At 49.5% G+C, this 17,860-nt stretch overlaps 7 protein-coding genes across 7 annotated transcripts; 4 read left to right on the top strand and 3 right to left on the bottom strand.

The window, feature by feature from the left end:
* Positions 1–77: 77 nt before the first annotated feature.
* Positions 78–2,062, bottom strand: GIQ15_02298 (uncharacterized protein; the record flags this gene model as incomplete). Its single annotated transcript, XM_033549715.1, has 4 exons — positions 78–603; positions 664–1,655; positions 1,719–1,815; positions 1,872–2,062. 4 exons carry the CDS (start codon positions 2,060–2,062, stop codon positions 78–80), a joined length of 1,806 nt encoding a protein of 601 aa, XP_033406876.1.
* Positions 2,063–2,558: 496 nt separating this feature from the next.
* On the top strand, positions 2,559–6,272 carry GIQ15_02299 (uncharacterized protein; the record flags this gene model as incomplete). The annotated part of the gene is made up of 1 exon (XM_033549716.1): positions 2,559–6,272. The coding sequence occupies one exon, from the start codon at positions 2,559–2,561 to the stop codon at positions 6,270–6,272; it is 3,714 nt and encodes a 1,237-aa protein (XP_033406877.1).
* A 452-nt stretch (positions 6,273–6,724) lies between these two features.
* Positions 6,725–9,848, top strand: GIQ15_02300 (DNA replication licensing factor Mcm3; the record flags this gene model as incomplete). The annotated part of the gene is made up of 8 exons (XM_033549717.1): positions 6,725–6,797; positions 6,858–6,876; positions 6,932–6,983; positions 7,061–7,107; positions 7,159–7,264; positions 7,321–7,584; positions 7,655–9,750; positions 9,815–9,848. 8 exons carry the CDS (start codon positions 6,725–6,727, stop codon positions 9,846–9,848), a joined length of 2,691 nt encoding a protein of 896 aa, XP_033406878.1.
* A 308-nt stretch (positions 9,849–10,156) lies between these two features.
* GIQ15_02301 (serine/arginine repetitive matrix protein 1) lies at positions 10,157–11,542 on the bottom strand (the record flags this gene model as incomplete). The annotated part of the gene is made up of 1 exon (XM_033549718.1): positions 10,157–11,542. One exon carries the CDS (start codon positions 11,540–11,542, stop codon positions 10,157–10,159), a length of 1,386 nt encoding a protein of 461 aa, XP_033406879.1.
* A 676-nt stretch (positions 11,543–12,218) lies between these two features.
* Positions 12,219–13,884, top strand: GIQ15_02302 (abhydrolase domain-containing protein 4; the record flags this gene model as incomplete). Its single annotated transcript, XM_033549719.1, has 2 exons — positions 12,219–12,350; positions 12,403–13,884. The coding sequence occupies 2 exons, from the start codon at positions 12,219–12,221 to the stop codon at positions 13,882–13,884; spliced, it is 1,614 nt and encodes a 537-aa protein (XP_033406880.1).
* A 398-nt stretch (positions 13,885–14,282) lies between these two features.
* On the top strand, positions 14,283–15,503 carry GIQ15_02303 (Cut9-interacting protein scn1; the record flags this gene model as incomplete). The annotated part of the gene is made up of 1 exon (XM_033549720.1): positions 14,283–15,503. One exon carries the CDS (start codon positions 14,283–14,285, stop codon positions 15,501–15,503), a length of 1,221 nt encoding a protein of 406 aa, XP_033406881.1.
* A 75-nt stretch (positions 15,504–15,578) lies between these two features.
* On the bottom strand, positions 15,579–17,189 carry GIQ15_02304 (uncharacterized protein; the record flags this gene model as incomplete). The annotated part of the gene is made up of 1 exon (XM_033549721.1): positions 15,579–17,189. The coding sequence occupies one exon, from the start codon at positions 17,187–17,189 to the stop codon at positions 15,579–15,581; it is 1,611 nt and encodes a 536-aa protein (XP_033406882.1).
* Between the last annotated feature and the right edge of the window lie 671 nt (positions 17,190–17,860).

The raw sequence follows: 17,860 nt of genomic DNA on the forward strand, positions 1-17,860 counted from the left end.
TTCCTGATTTAAGATGACCGGGCCGGCCAGGGCGATAGGGAACATTGTATATAACATTTAATGCTGGAACGCTCCAATTAACGACCAAAGCCAAACCAGCCCTTCTTTGTCTCCTTTTTATCCTCAGCAGCGGTAGCAGATTCATTCACCGCAGCCTTGCTTGCTGAAGAAAGAACTTCCTTCTTCTCTGTCGGGTACCCAATGTAGTTCCAGGCTAGGTCTAGGAAAAGGGGTTTGACAGGGATAGGCTCAAGCCTGGGTGGGTAGGCTACGAGGTTCGCCAAATCAACCCCTTCCAACTGATATTCGTTCATCCTTTGGACCACAGGTGGTAGAGTTGCCGGGTCACTCTCCTTGGATTCTGCTGTCAATTTTTCTATTTCAACTATGCCCCGATATTGCCAGACCAGATGCTGCAGCTCGACCTGAAGTGTTTTCACCTGCGATCGGGATACATCAGCCCTCAGGGGGTGGTTCAACAGATCACCGTCATCCGATGCTGACGAGAGAGCGTTCAACACAAGATCTACAGCCCGAATGAACAATGCAAGAGCATTCTTGGAGCTTGATTTGAATGCGTGAGATCTGCCGATAGCGAGACATCTATTCCCACGGTGGTTAGATTAGGTTGTGACATACGGAGATAATGGGAGTAAAACTTACCTCAGAGACTTGAAGTAGGAGTGTTTCGCCTCAAGTTCCTTGACAAAATCAGCATCCGCTGCAACACCCGGAAGCTCTTTAACAGACTCCAGACTCTGCAGGATTGAGTCATAAAGCACAACATTCTCGCGAAGATGACCAAGGCGTCTACCTAGACTTTCTTCTTTGGTAGTTTCAATTTCTTTCCCTTGGTTCCCCTTTCGGCGAGTAGTACCTCCCGAGGTGAAGTTTAGGCCATCCGCACCGCCACAGAGTACCCTATTCCTGCCAACACGCCAGCCTACAAGCCGGTAGTTGACTGCAGTTCTAGTAATCTGTAGACTCTGCATTCTAGCATCACCTTGGTCAATTCCTTCGCTAGTCAGCTCGTCGATCGCCGCCTTGGTCGCGTCAACGGCATCTTGACTTGCAATTATTACATTATCGTAATTCGCAGCCGTCTCCTTTGCGGGCGCAGTCTGGCCCTTCTGTTTTGCGATCCACGCTGAGAGCTGGGCTTCAGCAGAGGCTGCAGATGCTAATGCCTGAGATATTGCTGCATCTTCAATTTTCACCGTTCTTGATCTCCAAGTAATAGTTTGTGGGAAAGCCTGAGAGTCACCGGAAGCAGTCGGTCCTCCTTCCAGAGAATCTTCACTGAGACAGCTAGGATCGATGGCCTCAACTTCTTGCTTCAAAGGAGAGTCTGCCGGGAAATATTTCTTCGCTATCGTACTTAGAGGGATCGAACGGGGTACTTTGAGCTGGTAGGCGGAATATCGTATGCTTGGATCAACGGTCCCTGAAATAAATTCCTGGGTATACCCTTGCTTGTCCTGCTTCTCCAACGCAGCATATATAACTCTAGCTAGCGATGCCTGCTTCAGGCATCTTTCCCACTGCCGTCTTTCCATCCAGGATGCTGTTGATAACGAGGCCAGATAAGCGTGAGCCTCTAGAAGGTCAATTCTAGAAGCCTTCGAGTCCCCCCGACTTTGAAGTGCGGATGCCAGCTGATTTGCATAAATCGTAGCTTTGTTTAGCCGTGAAATTATATGTCGTCTTGCCGAACCAACCATCCCTTTCTTCGACGTGTCTTGAGAATGAACAGATCGCATGTGCATGGCTTCCGCCCACGCCCGTTCTGCAGAGAGGAGAAGTATACGGACAAAACTAAAACAACGTAAGTCAAAGCCAAAACAACATTTTACTGGGCGCGGGGCATATACCCATGATCCTTAGCTATGTCACCCGGTGTGATAGCTGCCTTCGTCGAGTACTTCTTGCCCTTGGGAGTTGTTCTTCCCAGCCGCTTGTTGAGCGTATGCAATCTCCGAGTTAACAGGGCACGATACTTGTTGTAATCGCCCATTGACAGGGCTTCGGCCCTATGGGCTACTATGAATCCAGTGATGTCCATGATGAGTATTTGAAGAGTAGATACTGGATCCAAAACGACCTGCTGCTACTCCCTTCGAACTTCCCTCCCCTCTATCCCGAACTTCTTTAACCTCGATAGATTACATAAGCTTTGTGGGCGAAGAATACTGGGATGGCATCAACTATTATCCGAATGCTTACTAAGATATCACTTGGCAACAATATTTCGGAGTTTCTCTTAGCAAAGCTTCACGGTCATACGATGATTGATCTAGGTATATCTATTTTTTCTCGCGCTTCTCCTCCAGGTATTTATTCGCTATCACAGGGCTACGCGGGGATAGGGAACCGGCTGTGAGTGACGGAACCGTTGGTTTGGGATAATTCGCCTTGTGGCCGGCCTTGCCTACTTTTTTTGACTCTTGAGGATTTTTTCCCTCTTGCTCCTTATCCTACCAGCGAGCTTGCCCGATTATGCACTTTCAGCTGTGAAATGCCAATTCTTCCCAGACGTGAACTAGCTCGTAGTCCAGGGAATGCTCGAGCGCGCTGTTCGGTGTATCGAGAATGCTAGCCAGCATGTCTATCTCGGTTCCAAGCACACGTTTAGGTCCAGACGAACCCTACATCCGAGATTCTGGAACTGCAATACCGAGGATTCCGCAATATCCCTTTTATATTTCTACATCGTCCAGTCTCCATCCGGAAAGTCTTCTTCGGGACACGACAATGATGCCCCATACGTCGAAACGGCGTCCTCGTCGACACCTCTCGAATTCCTCTACCCTCCCAAAACCCGATTGTTCGCTCGTACCTACACCACCTCCGAACCGAAGAGAAACGTCAGTCAAGGCAGAAGGAAACGAAATCTATCCAGGCCTTACTCGTCTTCGGCTAGCAGGTGTCTTCCCGAAGAATCACTAGAGGTTGACAACCCACCAGTGGACGATGCGGATTTAGAGGAGACCCCAAAGGACCTTCAGACGTTCCTTTCAGAGAAAGGTCCACAAGATTATGGTGCCGCATGGGGGCTCTACAGGTCCAGTGGGTCTCCTGAAGGTGTAGAGTCCGAACTCTTATCCTACCTCTCTGATTCACAGGATCCTCGAGATTTTCAGCGTTGTCAACTTCTTTTCGAACTAATTTCTCCCTCGTGCCGAAGTGAAAGTGATTATTTAAGTGCAGCAAAGGTTGCTTTGAATATTAAAAGCCGAGACTATAAATCTTTCGCCTTAGAGATATGTCAGGAAGCATCTTCGCGGGGGAAAACACAATGCTGGCACTATGCCTTCATAGGTCTTGTGGATGAGATGGATTGGGAAAATGCTCTTCGGCTTTGGGAGATAAAACCTGATTCTTTGGCCTATAAGTTACAATTCCCAGAGGCGCCACAATCGAAATTCCTGGCGAGCCGCCTACTCACGCTCCTGAAGAATATCCAACCCTACGAAACCAAAGACGCCATGGAAATGGCACGCTATATGCTTCGAGTTGTCCTGTCGCACGATAAGGTAATGATGAACGTGCCGGTGAAAGAATTGTTGAGCATCTTCGAAAGCTCCATCAAACTTAAGCTGTTTGACCGCTGTGATTACATCAAAGCTATCAATACTTTACGTTCCTCAGACATCAGATCGGCAAACGGACGCTCAATTATGGTATACCGCAATTTCCGCTGGCGCATGCCCGAAGAGATTCCGCCTCAAGGAATGATCACTAGGCTATTGCGCATGTTGTGCGAGATAGAAGTCTTGGAAGGCGTCGATTATCTCCTGGGTGAACATCGTCTGCACTACGGTATACCGTCGAAATTGGACTACCACGGTGCCCTAACGGTGTCTGCAAGGCTTGGTGAAACTTCGACAACCATGCGTTTTTATAATGACTACTCGGCAGACTACGGTAAGGCGGTTTCAACGGAGATATTAACGCCACTTCTCTATGTTCATGCAAGGACCGGCGATGTGAAAGGAACACAAAAATGGTTTGATTATGTCTCCGGGCTCGGGATCAGGCCAAAGATTCAGTATTGGAATATTCTTCTTACTGCATATTCCAAAAATAAGGATTTAGAAGGAGCCTTTCGCATATTCCGACAGATGCTCAAGGCTGGTATAGCGCCTGACTCAATCAGCTTTACTATTTTGATGGGTTTGTCTGCAGGTCGTGGTGATACTAATGCCGTCTTGGATTTGTTTGACATGGCCAAACGGAATGGGGTTCGTCTGTCTCGCTCAATGTTCGACACTATCGTGCAAGTACTTTGCAAGCACAGAAGGTTCATCGACGCTGAGATAGCGGCTGAGGAAGCCACATCCGTCTTCCCAGCCAACACCATGACTAGAACCTGGAATATCCTCTTGTGGAATTACGCATACACCATCGATATGAGCTCCATGTCAAGGATACAAAATCGAATGCGGGAAGCAGGAATTCGATTTGACGGCATGACTTATGCTGCCCTGATGTCTAGCCTTGTGCGCGTCGGCCAGACCGATTCTGCACGTAAGGTCCTGGGGGTTTTACACAAAAACCACGAAATTCACCTAACACCTTTCCATTATGCTATTCTTCTCCATGGTTACGCACAAGAAAAGAACCGTGACATGGTCCAAGTTTTATATCTTGAGATGATGGAGCGGTTCAGTAAAGTTGGTCTGAGTGGAACGCTTGCCATGTTCAAATCTGAAATCGATCGTGATATCCGACGAGCTCGCGAAACAATGGGCGGTGCATCTGGTGGAAAATTTATTCTTCCCCACGCAGAGGAGCTTCTCAAATCCGCTATTGAAAACCTTGGTACAAAAGACTTCAGCACCAAACAGCCGCAACCTGGTGCTCACGGGCGTTCGCTTCGTGAGGCCTTTCCTACGGTATTTTATGAGCATCTTATTAGAGCCTATGGACAAAAGAATGAGGGCCAAAGAGTCGGAGAGCTGTTTTTGGAGTTCTCGGAAAAATCGAGGACCACGCTTTCCGATCGCCTACCCCATTCCCCTGTGATTCTCCATGCTCTAATGGTTAATTATCTTTCAAAAAACAAGCATTATGAGGTCAAGAAATGCTTTGAGGCCGCTCTTACCCATACCCTCCAGCGCTCTCGTGGCGTCAACATCAAGACAGCACTATCTCGTCCAACCGGGACTTCCACACCGCTTAACAGGAGCGCTGAACATCCATCTGAGGTTTCATATTACGACGATATGCCAACTGTTCTGCCTTTCCATCGCTTTGATCTTTCTCACTGTATTTCAACATATATGCAATCTCTGGCATCTCAAAACCAGCAATCAAAAATTATAGATGTTGTGGCGCAGGTTGAAAAGTTTGGCTTCGCACTCAGCACCCATAACTGGTCCCTCTACGTTAATATCCTCTGCCTCTCACAGGATCCAGCGGCGCAAACCCAGGCGTTCAGTATTTTCGAAGACAAGTTTATGCCTAATTACCCTGGTTGGAGGTATATACAACGTGGATACGCCCTGCGCCCGGAAGGTGCACATATGGAAATGGATCTTATGGAGGGAACCTTTCGCCGTGGGAAGCCAGGACGCATGATGGGACGAAAAGGTCGTGCGCTTTGGGCAAAAGTCCAGCCGGATTATATGCAGCCTACTTATCTCAATATACTCCACCTTGCATGCGCCTTGATTGATTTCAGATCACGGTCGATTACAGATGGAGGGTCTGAGATGCGTCATCTATTTTCAAAGGCCCCAGAGACTTACACTGCCGTTGCAACAATTCCCTATTTGGAAGATAAATTCCAAAACATCCTCCGTCAATACAAGTCCGACCAGGCAAATGTGGATAGAAATCCAAATGCCAATATTCGAAATAATGAAGTTTGGACTGGAGGTGTTCTGGGAGAAGGTGGCGAGCGAATCAACACCGGTGTGGTGCCGCCCATTCCCAAGGACGACGTCGAAAATGCTGAAGAAGGCGAAGAAGGAGAAGACTACCTTGAAGACTATATTGAAACTACCGAAGAAGAAGACAGCGACCCTGAAGCTGAAGGAGATCCTTCTGAGATGCCTGGAGGACCGGAATATTTTGTAACAACGGAACCCGAATCCCCCTTGTTAGAATCGCTGTTGGCTGAAGATATGTCCCGCAGGATGGGCATGGAGATGTTCGAACAGTCAGATATGAATCCCTCAGCGGAGCGGACCCTGAGCCCTGAAGATGAGTGGGATTTGGATAACGAAAGCCTCCTCTCTACACAGGCGAAAACAGAGTCGGAGCAATAATCTTGGATGTTTCTTCCCATAACATATGTATATATATCTGGTGGAAGCGGCGATATCATGGCCCTTTCCCTAATGTACCAACATTTACCCTATGTATTATAATTATATCTGGTTTGAATGATTAATTAATGGCCAAATACAAGTCTTCAACCCTAAAACACTTTTATCACATAGGAAGTACGCCGTAGCTTGCTGCCCATTGGCCCAATTACGCGCCTTTGTAGTAAACCACTTAAAGTCGCGTGTCGCGTGTCTGTTTCGCGTTAACAGGAGCATTTTCCATTTTCTGCGTCTCCAACTTCAACTCGCCAACGCCCTGGCACCGCAGTTCAGTATCACTCGCTCTCGTCGCCTTTGGGTCTTTTTTCAATTGCTATAGTCACTATATAAGGCGACACCATTACATTCTTCCAGGAACTGCATTAACTGACCCCAAAGGACTGCGACTCAAGATGGACGCCCCTCAGCTCCACGATGAGGCCGCCCGCGATAACAAGCGAGCAGCGACAGAGTTCCTCGACCCAGGTCAGTTCTAGCATACTATCCGGTGAATTTTTCTAGTTTCTAACGGTTGTTATTTCACAGTCGATCCACGAGCCAGAAGGTGACTTTGTCCCTGTCGCACCATTTAGCAACTGGCCAATTCTAACACCCTATAGTTACCGCGCTGACATAGCTGTGATGATAAATCGAGGGCTTCGTCGATTTACGGTACGAATGCATCTCCGCATATTTCGAGAAAGAAGTGGTTGAAGAGAGAGATGGAACGCTAATACTTCTGCTTCTAGATTAGTATTGACGAAATTCGTGCACATAGCCCGGAATTAGCGAAAGGGTTTGTTGCCCCTTATCAGTATAGAGGTGGCCGTTACTTACCTTTTGATAGCCTCCTTACCTCTCCCTTCGCCTATTGCCAGGCATTCGATCAAGCATTACGAGAAATCGTCACGACCATCGCCAGCAAACCGAGTAGAACCGAATCAGACGAGACTGTATGTCGAGATTCCCGTGGTATACCGAGGCGAATCCAACTCTAACTGTCCGATAGGAATATTACTGTGCATACGTTGGCGCGTTTGGTGAAAATGCCTGCAACCCTCGAACGCTCAGTTCATCGCATCTAAATCGGATGATTGCGCTTGAGGGTATCGTGACAAAGTGCTCGTTAGTCCGACCAAAAGTTATTAGAAGTGTTCATTACAACCCAAAAGAGAAGTCATTTCTGGCGAGAACATATCAAGACCAAACTATGACGGCCAGCGGATCTGCCAGTTTAAATGTATATCCGCAGCAAGATGAACATGGAAACCCGGTAAGAATTGCTGCCCCAGAATATTCAAGAATATTCACGTATAGATTGTGTTTTGCTAATTCATATAAAGCTGGTAACTGAGTATGGATATTGCAAGTACCGCGATCATCAAATGATATCCATCCAAGAAATGCCAGAGAGAGCACCTGCTGGCCAGCTTCCCCGTGGTGTTGATGTCATTCTTGATGACGACTTGGTTGACAAAGCTAAGCCTGGAGACAGGATACAGCTTGTTGGAATTTACCGATCGTTGGGAAATCGGAATGCGAGCTCAGGCAGCGCAACGTTCCGCACAGTTGTTCTCGCGAATAACATCATCCATCTTGCCTCTAAGTCTGGTGGAGGTATCGTTCAAGCCACAATAACCGACACGGATGTTCGAAACATTAACAAATTGGCGAAGAAGAAGAATATATTTGATCTGCTCTCCCAATCTCTTGCGCCGAGTATTTACGGCCACGACTACATTAAGAGAGCTATATTACTTATGCTCCTCGGCGGCATGGAAAAGAATCTCGACAACGGAACCCATCTACGTGGAGATATAAATATATTAATGGTTGGTGATCCCTCTACCGCCAAATCCCAGCTTCTACGATTCGTCCTCAATACTGCTCCGTTAGCCATTGCTACCACTGGTCGAGGTTCGTCTGGTGTCGGTCTTACAGCGGCAGTGACAACAGATAAGGAGACAGGAGAGCGTAGGCTCGAAGCCGGTGCTATGGTCCTGGGTGATAGAGGGGTGGTGTGTATCGATGAGTTTGACAAGATGAGTGATGTCGACCGAGTGGCAATCCACGAAGTTATGGAACAGCAGACGGTCACAATTGCAAAGGCAGGTATCCACACCTCTCTAAATGCTAGATGCAGTGTTATCGCAGCCGCCAATCCGATCTTTGGGCAGTATGATACACATAAGGACCCGCATAAAAACATTGCCCTGCCCGACTCCCTTTTGTCCCGTTTCGATCTTCTCTTTGTGGTGACGGATGATATCGATGATACCAGGGACAGACTTGTTTCCGAGCACGTACTGAGAATGCACCAGTACCGTGATCCAAGGCAGGAAGAAGGGGCTCCAGTGCGCGAACAGGTTGGTTCCAGTCTTGGAGTCGGCCTAGAAGAAAGCCAGGACTCGAATAGGACCACTGAAGTATACGAGAAATTCAATGTGATGCTTCATGCTGGTATTTCCCAAACAGGGAGACGGGGCGGGAAGAAGGTGGAAGTGCTCAGCTTGCCGTTTGTCAAGAAGTATATTCAATACGCCAAATCTCGAATTAAGCCAATCCTGAGCAAAGGCGCAGCCGACCATATTGTGAGCACATATTCCGCCCTTCGAAACGATGAGCTGCTTGGAAACCAGAGGAAAACTTCTCCCATGACTGCACGTACTCTTGAGACCTTGATCCGTCTTTCCACGGCACACGCAAAAGCACGTCTTTCCAACAGAGTAGACGAGAAGGACGCAAAGGCTGCCGAGGCCATTCTCCGATTCGCCCTGTTCAAAGAAGTGGTTGAGGATGAAAGACGCAAACGACGCAAAACCGCCAACATACCAGAGTCAGACTCAGATTCAGAGGATTCCGATAACGATGATGCAGGCACATATACACCACGTAGGGGAACAACGCAGCCAGCAACCGGAACTAGATCCAGTGCCAGATCCGGCCTCAGGGTCTCAAGAGCCACGCCTACGCCAGCAAGTAATGGTGGCGCAAACGATGACGATGACGATAATGATCCAGATGGAATATACAATGCCTCCCCTGAGAGCAGACAGCGGTTCTCATCTTCAAGACAAACTCGAAGCCAACAGACGCAGTCCCAATCGCGAATGTCCGTGGCCTCGTCGCAACCGGCGTCGCAACTTCTCCAATCTCAGGAAACCGACAGTACCGATTCTCAAGCTGATACACTTGGAAACGCACTTGCGGCATCTGCTTCCCTCCCTGAGCTCCCCCCAGCTCGCCTAAGAACTTTCAAACAGGCCCTTGGTCCGCTCATGAGGTCCGACTTGTTCCAGGGAGACTCTGCCAATGTGGAGCGGGTAGTTTCTGCAGTGAACTCGTCTATACGGTCCTCTAGTTCGAACGACGATGATGTGTTTTCCTTGGCTGAAGCGCTTCAGGCGTTGGCCGTGATGAATGAACGGAATGATATTATGTAGGTTCCCTTTCCTTCTTGATTGCTCTAACTCAAACATAAGCTGACTCTACTTCCTTCCTAGGTATCTTGGTGATGATACCGTTTACCGGATGTAACTTACCTAATATCGTTGTCCAGCCCTTTTAATGAGCTACAATGAATAGATATGACCATGAAATACCTCATAGATTCGAAGTCATGTCATTTTTTTTAAAAAAAAAACAAAGTAATAAATAATGAACTACCTTGAGCTAAATCTAAGGAATGAATGATCGCACGGCAGTTTATTGATTAATGCTAAGCAAGACTATACATATCCAAACGCTTTCTTATGCAGGAGAACGACGAGCATTGACAGAACAGTTTCCATTCTTACACACGTAAATAGTTACCTACTTCCCATTTTGCCCTCCCCCCGAGTCCATCATGAAGGCTCACCAACACCACTCTCATCCTTGACCTCTTTACTTACTGACATCGGTGTCAGCGGGGTTGAAAACCTGCTCGAGCCCGAGGCAGTCTGAGAAACCGATTTGTTTCTCTTGGGCATACTGGCCGCTCCACTGCTGCCTCGACGGGAGACAGACGACCTTCGTTCGCGATCAAGGGGTATCCTATCCTCGATATCGGAGACAGGGTGCGGTGTCGAGCTGCGAGACGACGTCCTGGAGTGCGTATGTGAGTCGGAGTACGGAGACGTTCTACGGGGTTTCTCCCTTTCGTTCAAGTGACGGGAGTGCGAGTATTTATGCATAGAGTATCGTTCAATATCTCGTCCACTCTTGCTTATCACGGGTATTGCGCGGCTGTAGCTTCGTTTCCAGTATCTCCATTTCGCCCACCAGAGCCAGCCGGCATTAGCTCTGGCCTGTTGGCGGGAGAATTCCTTGATCTTATGGCGCAGACGGGCCCGTCGTTCGTTTTCCTTCTCCCAGTAGTCTGTCCGGTACTCGTCCCAGTTCTTGCGGAAGGCCGGAGAGAATGATTTGGGGAGTAAAAGGAGCCGTATATAGTCACCGCCCGGAGCCAGGTCTTCTTCGACTCCGATGCGGTTTTCTTCGTCTGGCGGCTGGCGTAGACTGGTCACCGAGCTCCCGCGACGTCTGCGGTTAGGAGGAGGCTTCTCTCTCTCCGCAGCAGTGGCCGGCGCCGGCGCTCGTTCGTACTCGACGTAGTGGAAAGAGGTGTTCGACGGGAAGAACGCCGAGTAAGGGAATATAAAAGATAGATAGGAAAGCAATTCCTTCCACCAGGGGCCCTGGATGACGATGACCTTTGCGTTCATCCCTCTGATACCACGATTGGTGACGCCCAACCACCGCCGCGGCCATCGTAGACCTCGCTCCCACTGACCGGTGCCCCAGATGAGGATGCCGGTGACCACTCCGCCGGTCAGAGCGACCTTTTCACCGGTTTCGACGACCCAGTAGACCGAGCCACCGAGCCCGCGCCCATCCTCTCGCGGCCGGAAGAAGAGAGCGTAGGTGAAGTATATGATCCAGAGAGCGAGCAGGAGGAGGAAGAAGGTATTCTGGCGTCTCCTGGCCCGTAGAGCGAGGTACTGCGCGCGCAGGGCGGTTTCGACGATGAGCAGGTTGAGATATATCTGCGGCGGGGAGGAGGGAAGAGCTGAGAGCGGATCGGGAGAGACGGTAGCGACGGACGAGGGCGACGTCTCGGTTGAATCCTGCGATGTCGAGGACAGAGAGCGCGCGAGAGAGGGCGACGGCGTCTTGTTCAGACTGGTAGGCTGGTGAACCTGTATCTCAGGAGGCGGAGCGCCTTTCACGATCTGGTCGAGTTGCGACATGGGATGCTATCTGCGTCTGCTTCGGGACATGATACGGGGATGTTAGCTATATCATTGGCCTACTCCGGTAGCTGCGTCTATCAAGGTCAAGTCGAGATGTCAAAGTTGTAGATGAAGTTGTAAAAGTTGTAAAAGTCGTAGAAGTCGTAGAAATTGTAGAGTCGTAGAGTTGTAGTGTAGAAGTTGAGATGCTACCAATAACCAACAACGAACACACTTACCCCTGCCTTAACTCTCTACCTCTACTCCGTACTCCGTATTGCTATACTGCTCTACGACTAGGCTCTACTGCTGCTAAGCTTGCGCCACCAAACTCTGGTTAAATATCGGTGCTGCCTGCGCTTTCGCCCGACGGCCAAATCGTTGCGCAAACTCCGGCTTATCCCCAGCAAAACCGCCGTCCGCACATCCAGAAACTCCCGGATCGTCTGTATAATAGAGAGTGACAGGCCCTTCTCTGTCGCTCCGTCTACCGTTTGTCAAGCTGTCTTCAAGCAGAATCTCAGCGCTTCCGTTGTTGCAGGCTGCTCGATCGCGTCCCCCACTACTCGAGGCCGCCCACCGTCCCCTATCCTCGCCGACGCTGAACAGCACCAGCAGCATCAACGCTCGTTCGCAGGCGCAGTTTGAGTCTTCCGCTTCGTCTTCTCATCCTGACGGCTGGCCGAACGCAAGCATGGCCTCGACTGCTTCTGCGCAGCCCGAAGCTCGCCCGTTCGCGGCCCAGCAGGCGGAACAGCAGCCAGCTCAAACCAAGCAGCCCTCGAGCTATTTCCCGCTCGGCTACAAGGAAGGATTCAGTCAATGGGTACGTCTGGCTTGTTGTCTATTATACCGTTGCTAGTGCTAACCGTTGGCAGTGGACGAGCATGCCGGCAGCGACAGCTGAACACAGCGTCCTCTCCTTCGTGCCGTATCTGCAGCAACCTCCAACTCACAAGCAGACCGGCAAGGAGCCCACCGTTCCTGACGGGCAGCCGGACAGTCTGACCTCTGCAGACACCTCCCAGGAAGCTCAGGTGTCCGCCAACTCGGTCAACGACCCCTACGGACCGCGGAGGTGGCGGTCAAGCATGGTACAGCTCAGTGGCGACAATCGAGCACTGAACGAGTTCTCCGTCGAACGAGTCGGCGAGAAGGTCGAGAATAACCTCGTTGTGCTGCACGGATACGGTGCTGGGCTGGGTTTCTTCTACAAGAACTTCGAGAGCCTCAGTCGTGCCAAAGGATGGCAGCTCTACGCCCTGGACCTGCTGGGAATGGGACGCAGCACCCGGCCACCGTTCAAGATCCACGCCAAAGAGAGAGAGCAGGCCATCACCGAAGCTGAAGACTGGTTTATCGATGCCCTGGAGGAGTGGCGCGTGAAACGAAAGATCGAACGCTTCACGTTGATGGGACACAGTCTGGGAGGCTACATGGCAGTTGCATACGCTCTCAAATACCCGGGCAGGCTGAACAAACTCATCCTCGCATCCCCCGTTGGCATTCCAAAGGACCCTCGCGCAGCCAGTGCAGATATCGAAGAGCCATCTGAATCGACCATGTCGGCTGAGTTCACCCAGGACCAAGATGCCACCACCGCCGCCACCACCACGAATGGTGTCTCGAGCAGAACCCCGCCGCTTCTGCGTCCTCTTCCCAAGTGGTTTACCTATCTCTGGGATGCCAACGTGTCGCCATTCACTTTTGTTCGGTGGTCAGGTCCTCTCGGTCCCCGTCTAGTCTCTGGCTGGACATCACGCCGCTTCTCGCATCTTCCCCAGCCGGAATCGAAAGCCCTACACGACTATGCATACTCCCTCTTCAGAATGCGTGGCAGTGGCGAGTATGCGCTCTCTTACATCCTTGCTCCCGGAGCTTACGCCCGCAGTCCACTTATCAATCGCATCCACGGGGTTGGCCGACAGCTCGTCAGGGAGCCCATCCCATCGGCATCGTCGACGTCACAGCTCAACGCTTCTCTCACCGAAGCTCTATCCAGCTCACAGTCATCAGCGAACGTTTCGCCTGCCCCTTCTTGCTCATCAGATACAAACCTGTCTACCCCTGCACCTGGCCTGCAGCCTACACCACGTAAGGAGACCGGTATCCCCATTGTCTTGATGTACGGTGAACACGACTGGATGGACGTCGAGGGTGGACACGCAGCGAAACAAAAGATCTATGAAGAGCGAGAGCGTGTTCTCAAAGACGCAACGCCGGAAGAGAAGCTTGCAGACCGTGGATCGGCCAAGGTTGTCGTTATCAAACAGGCCGGTCACCATGTCTATCTAGACGGTTGGGAGGAGTTTAACAAAGTGGTCATGGATGAGATGACGACCACGTCTAATGAAGGATGAGCATGACAGTTATAGATCAGGAGTTTGTTTTTATTTTTTATTTTTTATGGCTTTCCCCTTTTTCCTCTCTACTTATTGACCGTCTGGTTGCTTTGGATATATCTTGCCTGCGGTGTCCCTCTTGGTGGAGGTTGATTTGCAGATCCTCGTCACATACTAATAGATAGACTATTATAAATAGCATTGGACAGTACTTTGTGATTAGAGTCAGTTTATATGATGATTTTATACATGAGTTACAACTTTTTGCATTGTAGCCGGATCACTTGGAAGCCAAGTAGTATACGAGTAAGCGAGGGGCGGACCTGCCACCTATTTTACTTCCTTGCTTCATAAACAAAAGCTGTTCAACATCGACATTACATCCTACACCAAGATAGAGAAGATACCCCGGAACGATGCAATCTGAAAAACCAACAGCCTCCGAGCCGTTTCCGTGGGAGATCGGGGTCTTCGATGCCCACTGCCATCCAACGGATACGATGTCGTCCATCGATGATATCAAGGCCATGAAAGCTGCCACTCTGACGGTGATGGCGACTCGCGAACAGGACCAAGAACTGGTCTCCCAGGTTGCACTACAGTTCAAGGGTTCGAACCAGAGCAGTGAGCAAGACTCGGATGCATGCAACGATCGCGTTATCCCTTGCTTCGGATGGCATCCGTGGTTCTCTCACCAGATATTCGATGATACCAAGCATGACGAGCCCAGAGACGGCGAATATCTCGCATCAATGAAAATCGAGCATTATAAAAATGTACTTGCGCCGTTGATCGATGACGAAGACCTGTTACACGAGCTACCTGTCCCATGCTCTCTTGTGGACTTAGTCTCAAGGACCAGAGCGAGGCTGCAAAAGCACCCCTATGCGCTTGTTGGAGAGATTGGCCTTGACAAAACGTTCCGAATACCAAAAGCATGGAGCTCAGCAGGCAGCGATGGGAATGAGAATACAGCTTCCAGTGACTCATCCATAACCCCTGGAACAAGAAATGGAAGAGCACTCTCACCATATCGTGTAAAAATGGATCATCAACGAGCTGTTATCAAGGTCCAGCTACGATTAGCAGGAGAACTACAACGGCCTGTATCGCTTCATAGCGTCCAGGCACATGGCGCTATTATCGAAGTGCTACAGGAGCTTTGGGCCGGATATGAAAAGAAAGTCATATCCAATCGGCAGCGGAAGAGAGGTTCTAGTGTTCCCAGAGCTCATGAAGGGGAAGATGTATCACCGACTCACTCGAATGAGGGAAGCGATTCCGATAAAATAGAAACCAAACCCAAACCCTTCCCACCACGAATATGCATGCATTCTTATTCAGGGCCAGTCGATCCGCTAAATCAATTCTTCCATCCCAAGGTTCCTGCGGATGTATATTTTTCTTTTTCGGCCGTCATCAATTTTCCCGATGGTGCCAATGCAAAATCCTCCAACGTGATCAGCGCCTTACCAGAAGATAGGATACTGGTCGAAAGCGATATACATTGTGCAGGTCAGCGGATGGACGACCTTTTAGAACAGATAGTGAGGCAAGTGTGTGATATCCGTGGTTGGTCTTTGGAAAGGGGGACTCAGATACTTGCTGACAATTGGAAACGATTTGTATTTGGTTAAGATTATATCACCACAGCATTCTAATTCGCATAAATATTAGTTTATCATTTAGGGATATAAACGTCATATTGATAACTAGGACTGATTTTCGACAAACGTCCCATCTCTACCATTTAGTTGCGCCTCTAGCAATGCCCCTGTACCATTCATCACAGCTTCGATAGCCTCAGGCAACCTCATTGCCAGTTCTTCTACACTTCCAGCCCTATTGGCCCACAGCTGGCCTCCTGCAGCAGCTTTCGCAATTCCAGCATAATCCGGGGTAGGCGAAAAGGATATATTTAGCTCCTCGTTAGACAGTCGAGACCCTTCACCGTCAGGATGAACGAGCAAAAGACTGCTGCGTGGCGCGTTCCAGCCTCTGTTGTTCAACACAATGGTTAACACGGGTATTTGATATCGACGAGCAATCCAATAAACAGAACTTGGAACGCTAAATAAATACGTGCCATCTCCAACAATTTGACAGACGAATCTCCCTTTACATTTACCATCATTCTCATCATCGGTGGCTAGTTTGATACCCAACGCAGCACCGCCAGACCATCCTAGTCCGCCGCCGCCGCTGTTTATCCAAGAGCCAGGTAAGTTCGCTCGGATGTGCTCAGAGACTATCCCAGAGTTGGAAACGGCCTCAATGCACCATATCGTGTCCTTTGGGCAAGCCTGACGAATTTGTGAAATAAGGTACGGTATGTTCAAGGGTGCATCAGCTCCTGGTGGTGTGGCTGCTTGTTCCGCAAGGGTCTGCATCCTATTCTTGTGAATGCTTTCCAACAAAGTGCGTCGAGACAGATATTCCGGGCTTTTTAGAGTCTGTGTAAGATCTGTTTTGTTTGAGATGCACTGGTTCAACTGGCTGAAAGAAATTGCCGAATCCGCTCGATACGTTGCCTGCGAATGAATGTAAAAAACGGGCATCTGTTGCTTCAGGGGGTCAATATCAATATGGAATATGGTGGCAGATGGCGACGGTTTGCATAGCGTGGGTATCCAAGGGACATCACAGTCGGCTACCAAAATGAAATCTGCTGCAGCAATGGCCTCACTACCGTTCTTCACTCCCACAAAGGCTAGATGGTCGGCTGGGAAACACATATCAGACAGAGCGGTGTCAAGCACGCGGAGTCCAGGTATCAATTCTGCTAGCTTTAACAGCTCAATGACCCCTTTTTCCTGTCGGCCAGTGTATCCTACTATCACAAGTGGATTCTTTGCCATCACCAAATGCCTTGAGATATCCTCGACAGCATCCTGCGGCAAAGCAGAGGCCATGATTGAACACCATTGTCTTTGGTCAAGGGCATATGGTTCGATTTCTTCTTCCAGTATCTCCCTTCCGGCGACCATGTACACTGGACCCTTTGGCGCACTAGTAGCAAATTGCAGTGCCCTATTAACCATTTGTTTGACATTCTTCCCAGTCTTTAATTCTCCTGTATAACGACAATACTGGGCCACAATCTGCTTTTGATCCGGTACATCTTGAAGCCAGTGGATGAACTCCGATCTAGATCCTCGAAGCTCGCCTTCCTGGGTAAACGGAGACAATCCGGCAAATATGAAGACAGGTGTACGGCCACACGAAGCGTTATGAACCGCAGGTCCAAGGGCCTGAGTGCCCACGTCAACATGGATTAGCACACACTGGGGAGTTCCGCTGACACGGGCATATCCATCGGCCATTGACAGCGCAACCATCTAACAAATTAGTGGCCATCTTCTTATCATGAAGGATAGCGGTATTCCCATAGAAAAGCGCACCTCATGGGGACATGTTATGATCTTCGGGAATCGGTCTTTCCGCTCCCTCTGTCCTTTGATCACTGCCTCCAATACTGCAGGGTGGTCGGATCCAAGGTTTGCAAAAACATATCGAACTCCAGCCTAGCCGAAGTCAGTGTCAGATATGGCATTGTTTTCATCATTGGGTAGACTGGTCGACTTACATCCCAGAGAGCTTCAAGCAGTGCATACGATGTTGTGTATGCCCTATATTAAAGGCCGATCCGTCAGTAAAACCTCATGGCAATGTCTGCAGGAGCTTTATTATTAACCTACATGCTTATTTCGCGCACTAGTAGCGCCAAAGTAGCCGAGGCCTTGTGTGTGAATGGTACTCGAAGCGATATGGTTAATTGGAACAATTAGGAAAATGCCAGCTGGTAAAAACCGTTAGAACCTGAGAGGCTTATTTATATAGCCGAGTTTGGTAAGACATCTCGTACATCCCGCGCTCAAGTGGGCGATTTCCCGGACCCAGAGTAATATGCAGGGCGAATGTTTGACAGCGGGGATTTCCGCTATAAAGCCGAGGATGAAGGATCAAACTACAGGGAGGGGAACAAGATTTATTC

Source organism: Arthroderma uncinatum (assembly GCF_011692745.1).
Source record: "Arthroderma uncinatum strain CBS 119779 chromosome Unknown scaffold2, whole genome shotgun sequence".
NCBI lineage: Eukaryota > Fungi > Ascomycota > Eurotiomycetes > Onygenales > Arthrodermataceae > Arthroderma > Arthroderma uncinatum.